The following is a 10,232-nucleotide window of genomic DNA, read 5'->3' as shown; positions in this document are numbered from 1 at the left end:
CAGGAATTCATCCAGTAGTAAAGAAGCTTTGAGTGCAAAAAACAACTGCACTTGAACAAATAGGGGGTAAAAATCCCAGGTCTGTAGTCAGGCAGTCTTGAAAGCTCTAAAACAAGGGGTAAAACAACTTCTTTCAACACAGAATGTTAACATTCAGTTCCAGCAAGGCCAGTTTATATAGCAATCTTGTTAACAGCTGTTATAACCATCACAAAAACTTTCAATTCTGAACTACATGGAAAACACATCTCAGTTCTATTGTTTTGCTTAACTTTGAACAAATCTGCATTGCTTGAAGTGACAATCTGAAAAAATGAGTGTAATTTTCACACCATTTTACCACACTGAGGTTTAATATCAGAAACAAGTAACACCACTCTTGGAGAAGGAATGTGTGACCGAGGAAGATGAGATCTTTGCTCAGAATGCCTGAAAAACCCAGTCATGCCCACAAATGAAGGGAAGGAAATTAGAGATATAGAAATCACCAACTGGAGAAAGCCACTGATTAAATAGCAGTTTTGCTTGTTTTCTGCATGTTCTTTCCCTCTCCTTGACAAAATAAAGTGTCAGATAAAGTGCCCTATTTACAAAACAATGGACATATGAAAAACTTACCAACTCTGGTGTTAGCCTGTATTCTGGAGGTATTGTATCATCATGTTCTCCAGCCTTTTTTTCTTTCTTCTCTTTAGCTTTTGCCTTTAAAAGAAAGAACAAAAAAATCACTTAGAGAAATCAAAATAAAAATTGAAAAGTACACTCAACTTCACAATCAAGATTCTTCAGCCTACTGTTTGAAGAAGTACTAGCATCAGACAAAATCATTCCATATATGAAGATACTAAAACTCCTCAATCTATTCCTATCAAATTTCTGTGGTAAAATTGCCATGGCTTAGGAATTAATGCCATATGTGAATACCGCTATATAATTTTAAATTCTAATAAACTTCAGACACTATTCAGAGCCATGACTTTGTGGCAGGTAATGTTAGAATTTTTGGGGTGTACAAAATCCTCAGGTTTGCTTGGATTTCATCATTCAAATTATACAAGCTTTAATTCTGTATCTTTTTCCATCAGTCCTATTGAAACACAGCTTTTAATTCTCTGGACCTCCTTCATGAAGCAATGCACCCACTCAGTTATCTGAAGGCCCAGACTGACTGAATCTGCAATACAACATGTTCTTTTTTGTCAAAATTGAGCTCCAACATCTTCTCTCAGCAACAAAGTATTTTCTACTATTTCCATCATTTGTTTGCTCTGAGCTTTAAGTGAAGACAGGGGAAAATAACTGATACTAGTAGGGTTATAGGCAGAGTTTGCAAAACTAAACAAAAAAGTCAAAGTTTAACATGCAAACACAAGGCTGCTGTTAAAATCTAGCTGTTGAAGAAAACCAAAGTCTTAGAAGACACAGCAGAAGGCAAGACCCAAATCAGAAACACAATGGGGTCTGACAGAAAAAGGAGTAAGTGCACTAAAACCCCCAAAATTGATTAAAAAACGAACAGCAAATACATGCAAAACAGAAGCTTGCTGTAAACTGTACACAGTCCTTGCAGAAAAAAAGAGAGCAGCTATAGCTAACACAGGGAAAGTGTATGTATGTATGCTTGTATAGCCAATGAAATGCTTATCATTTTCCAGGCCATCCTACTATATTCTATTCCACCTGTACCCACTCAGGATTTTGTCATTTCTTAATTTTCTTCATCATGTAAGACTCAGACATTCCTTAGGTTTTTGATAATAAAGTTGCTTTGTTATTATTTTACACATTTGTACACTAACAAAGAGGACTCAGGATTCCATGGGAGAGTCTGAAAGCTGCTGTAAACAGGAGTAAGATTATACCTCTGACACCTCTACAACTGGGCTAAGATCTTCTTCAGGTTCAGGTTCAGGTCCACCAAGAGTATCAAGAAGAGCTTCCACTGCATCATCTTTAATTTCCTGTATTTAAGAAAATATGCAAATCATTTCATTATTTCTTTAAGTTGACACAGGTACTACCTTACATATCTTTTATGCTGTCTATTAAGCAAACAGCCAGCTCCAGACTGGTCACTTCTGTTTGGCTTTACCTGATTTCCTTAACATCACACTGCACAACATGGCAAATTATGTGGTAAGATTAGCACAGTCTCATCAAGGCATATCTCCTCTTAAAAAGAGGGGAAAAGACAAAGGAAAAAAAAAGCGAAGCAACATGTAACAGAACTGCTACATGCATAGAAATGGCAAAAACAGAAAGTGTTAGGTCACACTTGCTTTCTACAGAGGAAAAAAGAAAGGCTTGTAAAACATGAGAAAATTACCTCATATCCCAGTTTTAAACATGCCTCACATAGATAACACATTCACTTTTATACTCTATTGCCTCTAGTCAGAAGAACTAGTTATTCTGCAGAAGAATCCAGAAGGAAAAATCATCTGACCCATCAAGGCCGGATGTTTAAAGTACAGTTAAAAGTCTGAGCAATGGCAATTCCTATTATTCCTGTACTTTCTATGATAAATCGGATTTGCAACTGAAACTGAGGACGATGAGCATCTTTACAGAATCAGGCACACATAAAATACAACACGTACTTGTAAATTCTAATTAGAAGTTAACCAGTCAAAAAATGGCTATGCATACCTCTTTTGACTTTGTTTTCTTCTCCTTAGGAGGAACTGAGGTCTTCACTGAACTTGCTGCTTGTGCTTGCACGATTTCTCTTTCCTTGCTTGGTTTCTTTTACATAAGGGCAAAATGAGAGATACAAAATCAGAGGCAACTTTGCAAAAATAAAAAGAAGGGGAAAATTGTCAAGATAATTTTAAAGCAAAATATTAAGACAATAATGGCATGCAATGGTAAGAAAAATATCAATACCTCTGTCAGACTCTTTTCTTCAGCAGAAGCAGTACTACAGGTAAAGTCAGATGACAGGGCCTCTGCAAGCTCATCATCTGTCATTGGTTTCTGAGCAAGACATTGCAAACTAGGTTATGATTATTAAAAGTTCAAATACCAGTGCTGTCAAACGTGGTTTAAAATCAGGATGTGCTCCATGCTTACTCACATAATGACCTCATAAGCATATGTTGCTGTCACAGAAAAAAGAAAGATATTTCGCCCCACTGGTTGATTTTAGATAAGCTTTTATTTTTAGATGTTAAACTTATAAACAGTAAAATTGAGCTGGGTTACAGAATTCTCTTGCCAAGTATAGAAATTAAAGTAATCTTTGCTAAAGACATTACAAAGAGACTCCTGCATGCACAGCTACTATTTTTTCCCTTTGTTATTATTACACCCAATATCTCTATGACCATTTATTTGACTTGTTTGGGCTTCAGTCAGTGTCCTGAAAATTCCTACTTCTTTATTAAAAACATCTGTGCCAAATTCTATTTAGTTTTATCCTTATCTATGTTATCTGGCACCTCACAGCCCTCTCCCACTTCCTGGAATCTTTGGAAGACAGGCAACATTTAAATTTTCCTAGGAATCCAATAATAATTGGGTTATTTTCACCTTCCAATGTAAACAAAAAGTCTTACTTCATCTTGTTCATCTACTTTTGGTGGGACTCCGTCTTTGCCATCCCCTTTGCTCTAAAATGAGAATTAATTTTGTAATAAATGCAAAGCAAAAACATACAATATGAAAGAAAACACACATCAAGAATATTTCTTTAAATTCACTAACCTTCAACAACTTAACATACTCTGGAGGGAGACTACCTTCCCGTTTACCCATTTCTTCCAAGTATCTTGAATATACATCTTCCTATGAAAACAACACACACGTTAATGTTTTTGTGCTCTTGTTTATTGAAATACATTTCTAATGTAGAGCTATCTACAACAAAACTTCTGGAAGGAAAATATGAGGGTTGGCTAGGTCAGAGGGCCAATCCTGAACCATGACTATATAGTGCCTTTCAGAACCTAGTGTCATGGACATGCATCTGGACTAGCTCCAACAGTACAAGTCATGTAGCAAAACTCTGCGTCTCCATTGCCAGACTCCTTCTGCATTAACATAGGCCATTTCAGTGTCTCAGGCCATAGAATGTATTGCGGTACCTAGATTGCATTTTAAATATTTATAAATTCCAAAATTTTTATCATGTCCAAGTACTGCACTGAGCCATTGAGCTTGTAATCTTAATCCTTCTTACGTTACTCTCTCATTCTAACTCAGAAAAAGTATGCATTCTTCCCCAGATTCTCAATAGTTTACTCTTTCTCAGGTAGAAATGAGATCTCCTAGGTTGTTTACTCTCTCTTACATCTTCATCACTGTCTTTTTTTAAATCCACTGGAGACCATGTTTGGAAGTCACTTCAAAAAGCAACAAAACTTCTTTGTTGACACTTTACTGTTTTCTACTGCAGTACATCCGTAACTATCATTTCTGTATTACTGAAAACAACACTGAAATGCAACTGTGCAAATTTTTTACCTCTTAGCAGATCAAAGTGACAAATACTGGATCAACATAGTAGTGAGCAACTACAAACATAATTTAGAGATTAATTTTCTAAAAAAAAAAAAAAAAAAAAAAAAAAACCAATTAAAAAAAAAAAAAAAAACCCAACCAAAAATTAAAAATAAATTTTTTAAAAAAAAAAAAAAAAAAAAAAAAAAAAAGTAAAATACCATAACTTCTGGACCAGTGTAAACAGGACTAGTAGGCACATCATCTTCAGGTCCACCTAGGGTATCTATTAGGCTATCTAGTGCCGACTCATCCATACCAGGCTAAAAAATAAGGAGACCATTATGAAGTTACCATGCTGTACAAAGGAACACAAAAATATGAATCATATGGTGAATCTGTAGAAAACTCCTGGAAACTAAAGCAAAAGCTTTCCTTCAGTAGGTCCTGCACTTGCCAAATTTTTCAGTGAGAACTGTTCTTAAACTCGTTCTCCAATGTCAGTAACAAGATTGTATTTATATACCAGCTGATATACATGCATACATATACAAACATAACTGGAGATAAAGAATAATTAATTTTATGCTAGTTATGGTAGAAGTGATTCTAAATAAGTCCGATTTGACAGAACACAAATGACATGCCACTAGTTTATTACCTACTCTTTCAGACAGTCCTTCACCACCACCATACACAACTACTACACAGCAATGCTTCAGCAGTTACTAATTTATTTTTTCTGAAACTGAAGCGTTTCAGAGAGAGAAACACTCTCCAAGACATTTTTACAAAAGAAGCATTTGCCTGGGACTGTGTTTACCAACCTCGGTACTTGACTTATCAGCTGCAGTAACCACACTTGCACTGGCTGCCTCTGCACCAGCTGTGCCAGCTGCTATGGACATCTTCTCAGACTTAGGCTGGAGAAATGAGAGAAAAATTAAGAGACAGCCTTATTACATGGCCCTATGTTAAAAAAGCTAGAGACAAAACAAAGTAAAACAGAGATGTTCTATTCAGGCATGCCTATGTATTGCCCTCCTCATCTACATTTTGAATAAAAAAGATAAGCTGGCTCTACCTAGTGGCTGAGTGGTCTAGAAGTGGAGTAGCTGCAGCTTGCATGATAGTGAGCCCAGCCTAAAACATCCAACTCAAGCCACGTATATGTTTTTGGACTCAGCAACTGGCTAATACACCTGCACAGCATCCAGATGCTTGGGCAGAGTAAGCTACCATCTATGTGCAATCCTATGGAGACATACTCTGCTTCCAGTGTGATTTTGCTGCAACAAGGAAAGCATATAATTTTAAGTACTCTACCTCTTTCTTTTACTTCGCCAGTAAAAGAAATCTGCAATACAGAAAGACTAGGAGGCCACTTCCAAGTCTCTTTTGAAAGCTTTCATTTACACCTGATAGCTCTCAATACACCAATACACCAGCAGCAAATACCACTCAAATAGGCAAGGTGAAAACTGCTTCAGAGAGTTAGGTGCAGGAGCAACACCAATACAAAATGCAGACTTTTGCATTACTGACATTCTCATTTACGGCAAAAAAAGTGGGTTGTAGTAGAGGTGCAGCAGGCCTTCATGTTACCCTGGCCTTGTTACCCAGACACCTGCAGACCGGAAGACCTAAAGATCTAGATCCTGACTCTACTACACACTTTTGCTCCAGTTTCCTCTCCACTTGCCCCTCTGAAATGACCCCTCTCCAACTTTTTCCCCAACCCTTCTCTCCATATTTTTTTTTTCCCCAGAGTCTTGCAGTCAGGGCATATGGGCTGCCCTACTGTAAATGGATAACCTGCTGACCCGCTGCATTTGGAGCCAACACTGCTACTACAAAAATGCCACACGGGAAGGAGCTCCATGATGGCAATGCCTCACCTTCAGTAGTGAAGGGGCAAGGGAAGAGACTGGCAATGAACCAACTACAGCCACGTATCTGCAAGGAACCATCAAAAAGCTTGCATGAATGACAGAGGAGCCCCAAACATGTACCACTCAGGAACAAGCCTAGAATTGTAATAATCTTAATGTCGCTTGCTTGGCTGACAGCCAGAGTGTGTTGGACAATGAAGACAGATGTATGAAGAGGACAACAAAAGGTGGGTGCACAACAGGATCATCAAACAACCTACAAAAACTACCAGTACCATCTGGCTGGGCACCTCTATCTGCAGGTGATGCTCATCCATTAATGCTGCCATGGGATAGCTGGAGTTGGTATATTAAGGATGTTGTTTAAGTTAATTAGTGGGTAAAGCATGAAGTTTGAAGTCCCAGACTTTAAAGCAGCAAAAGGAGGTTTGTCATACACACCTTTAAACACAAGATAGCTTTTGAGCTTTTCTACATTGTGACTTTCGGGGGTCCAGTCTCACTTTACAGTATGCAGCATAAGAATCCATCTTGATGTGGATTTCTAACCCCTACAGTAACACAAATAATAAAAAAATGGACAGCTACTTCTACTGTACCTTTGCTGTGTCTGTGGAGGTTGCTTGTGGAGGCTGGTCAGCTTGAGTTGTAGTTACTTTTCCTGTATTATTTGGTTTAGAAGTTGTTGTCACAGAAGGTGAGGTTTGTTTTTTTGCCTGTGTAGAAAGAAACTATTATCATTAGATATGGAAATACTTACGGGCTGGCTTTGTTTGGTTTGGTTTTTTAACGTGGGGTTTTTTTTTAAACTGAAGAAAGAAAGAAGAAAAATACCCAAAAAACCTCTCATTAGAGAGGGAGAGAGAGAAATTACACAACTTACACCACTGGCTTCCTTTTGCTTCTCTTCAGATGGCTGTTTACCTTGAGAGTCTGTTGGCTGTCATAAAATAAAAAATTTACATCATTTATTCTTGTCACCATTCAGTGCTATGGAACACTAGTTCAAATCAGCACAAGACAGATTTAAAGATGGTTAACAGAACACTTCTTAAGCTGCTGTGAAGCAATACAGCATCCTGACTGTTCTCCCCGAACATTTAATTTCCACACCTGTCAGCTCCTAGCTCTTTTGCACACAGGTATTTTACTAATCACATGGCCGTTTCACGTGGCACAATAGTAGCAGAGTTTAGCCTCTTTTTTCCAAAGTTAGTCAAAGACCAAAGTACAACAACTTGCCAAAGGTGAAAGATAAGCATTTACCTTGGTTGACTGTGTGTTTTTTCCAGATTCTGTTTCAGTTGTTGGTGCAGACTGAAATATAAGCAACATATATTCAGACAGAGATTAATATGCTTGGTTATTTCTAAGGGGTTGGCTTATATAAAGAAGAGTATCAGACAGGTTCACACTCGTGAGCACAACATGCTATGCAACTAATATACAGTGCTTTGATCTTGCAGTTTACAACATCCTGGCACAAATCTCCATTCCAGCAACCTAAGAGCACTCAAATGTGTGCCCCCCTCCATGAAGGATCAAAAAGAGAGGGAAGGAAGATATTAAACAAATATAATTATCAGTTTGATTTACATCTCAACATTTTCTGCACCCATGCCACAAAAGCAATTCCTGTAATTCAACTCAAGTCAAAGTACAGTAAGTAATGAAATACTACTAGTTGAAACACATAAGAACAAACACTGAAAAAAATAGAGAGCAGTTATATCTGATAAGAAGAAAGAAAAATGAAAATGCCAGCTTCCTCACCAGATTTTTCTCACTATTTTTTCTTCTCTTGCTACTTCAGCTGTGCTACGCTTCACACAAAAAGAGCCAGCGTGGCTACTGGAAAGTCATCCAGAGACAGCAAAGAGAAGCCTGTTGCCTACTGCGTGATCCTCAGAAGCTGTGGCCGCTGAACGGCCAGGGGAGCACGTGCACCCAGGGGAGCGGGATCTATCTGCTAGCACAGCACTGGGTGCGCGGAGCACACAGCGGCAGATGCAGACCCTGAAGCCTGGGCCCTTTCCCCCGTTGGGGCTGGCATCCCTTTGCTTCCTCCGGAGCTGGTGGGGGACACCAGTACTGTGTCTCGTTGCACTGTGTCCACCCGCAGCAGGGAAGTTTTGAAGGCTACCTAGGAAATAAGGCGCCACAGAAGCCTTCCTTATCCCCTCTATCCTACTAATACACTGAGCATATTTAAAATTACTAAGAGACAAATAATAGGGTCTTTTCCCCCGTAGCCTATTAAAAGCCAGTGAAGAACCTACCAAAAAATCTCTTAAGTGGTAATTTAAATTTTTTCATTGCTTTGTAGTATTTTAATTTCAGCTGCCAAACATGAATTAACACTTACCTACATCCAGTTTCTGTTTTCTAGCTGACCACATAGAGAAATTTGTTAAATTTGTTATGCAAGTATTCACACCTATACACTGAACCACAGACACTTAGTTGGGAAATCCTGAACATGCATAAAAACATAGATGCCCAGGCATAAGCTTGGCAAAGGTCTCGAAGCTGTAGACCACAGTAAGGAACACACATCCACAGCTGTACAGAACATAAATTCAAGTTCCCACCCTGCCAAACTAGTTACTAGCAACTGCATGCCCTTTTTTAATCTTGTAAATATTATTTTACTAAACACTTACTGAATTTTTTGTGTAGGGTATGCATTATTCATTATTCTTGTGTACCTTTTAAAATGTGCAGAATTGCTCATACTATAAATTTATGCTGAAGAATATATGGACTCATATGGGCAATACTTTGATTCAAGACTTACACACACATGAGTATGCTAAGGCCACACTAAAAACACATAACCACGAACACATACATGCTCACACACACACACACATCTATTTAAGTACACTTTTAGCAATAACAAAATTTGAAGAAAATTTTAAAAATTACCAGACAAGTCAAACCAACAATTTTAGCATACGAGCATACATTCACTCATCCTTTAAACAGAATCAGTTGTGAGCAGTCACAGCCTGAAGCCATAGCATCAGTTTACAGTGCACACTCCTGCGGAGAAAAAGAAGTCCCACTTCCCGTTCTACTGCCTGCTTCCACCTGCACTGTGCCCCTGTCTGAGAGGCCACATTTTAAACTGACTCGGGAAACTGAAAAACAGCCTGGAAAAAAAAAATAGTATTTTTTAGCTGGGTCCCCAGTTTACAGTGCAGTTGCACAACTGCGTGCAGAAGGAAGACAGCTGACTGGGATGTGTTTTTCTCAGTGGCACTGGCAGCACGCTGCTTCCTCCACTCTTCCAGCCAAAGCCACAGGGTGCCTGCTCTCCACCCTGGTCCTCCAGCCTTTCCACCTAACCCCCGGGCTTCGCCTACAAAACAAGTTGTTCCGCATTCCTTCCTCTGCTGCAGTAACTCACAGCTTTCTCAGAGGGGCATAATACTGAGGGTTAACTTGAGACAAAGCGTTCACATACCCAGACCTGAAAGTTCAGGAGAGGTCCAGAGTGGTTTAAGAATAGTTGCACACTAGACAGGCTCTCAGACAGACAAATGAGATGTGGTTATAGCAGGCAATTAAGAAGGAGTTGTTAATTTGCAAGAAATTTAGACCTAGAAATGGAAGTGACTCAGCAACCTCATTTCTTTTCAAAGAAGTCTACTGTCAAAATGCAGATGACTTGCTTAATCCAGCAGAAGGCAGACATTAATAAAGCCACAGACATTAAAAGAAGACATTAATTGTCTTACACACGTAAATGCAGGACATTGTTTCAAAGGGATTTGTATTTACCAGTCTCACAGCGCTGAAGGATGTTCCCACTACTCTATTTTTGTCTCATCTTGCAAACACCAGTTTTAAAGATCTGATTAGAAATTTACCACATTATTCTAAGAGTTATTTCAA

At 38.6% G+C, this 10,232-nt stretch overlaps 1 protein-coding gene across 1 annotated transcript in view; it reads right to left on the bottom strand.

Moving 5' to 3' along the window:
• CAST (calpastatin) overlaps positions 1 to 10,232 on the bottom strand; it is a 26,527-nt gene that overhangs the window by 15,044 nt on the left and 1,251 nt on the right. Inside the window, exons 2-12 of the mRNA XM_010291355.1 lie at positions 7,599 to 7,649; positions 7,216 to 7,272; positions 6,932 to 7,048; positions 5,268 to 5,363; positions 4,662 to 4,763; positions 3,706 to 3,786; positions 3,558 to 3,611; positions 2,887 to 2,976; positions 2,650 to 2,745; positions 1,863 to 1,961; positions 619 to 702 (exon numbers count right to left, since the gene is read on the bottom strand). Coding sequence (XP_010289657.1) covers positions 619 to 702; positions 1,863 to 1,961; positions 2,650 to 2,745; positions 2,887 to 2,976; positions 3,558 to 3,611; positions 3,706 to 3,786; positions 4,662 to 4,763; positions 5,268 to 5,363; positions 6,932 to 7,048; positions 7,216 to 7,272; positions 7,599 to 7,649 — 927 coding nt within the window. The remainder of the gene's footprint in view (positions 1 to 618; positions 703 to 1,862; positions 1,962 to 2,649; positions 2,746 to 2,886; positions 2,977 to 3,557; positions 3,612 to 3,705; positions 3,787 to 4,661; positions 4,764 to 5,267; positions 5,364 to 6,931; positions 7,049 to 7,215; positions 7,273 to 7,598; positions 7,650 to 10,232) is intronic.

This window comes from Phaethon lepturus, unplaced genomic scaffold, assembly GCF_000687285.1.
Source record: "Phaethon lepturus isolate BGI_N335 unplaced genomic scaffold, ASM68728v1 scaffold21717, whole genome shotgun sequence".
Taxonomy (NCBI): domain Eukaryota; kingdom Metazoa; phylum Chordata; class Aves; order Phaethontiformes; family Phaethontidae; genus Phaethon; species Phaethon lepturus.
The sequence above is the reverse complement of the archived record's forward strand: the minus strand, read 5'-3'. Positions and strand labels throughout refer to the sequence as shown.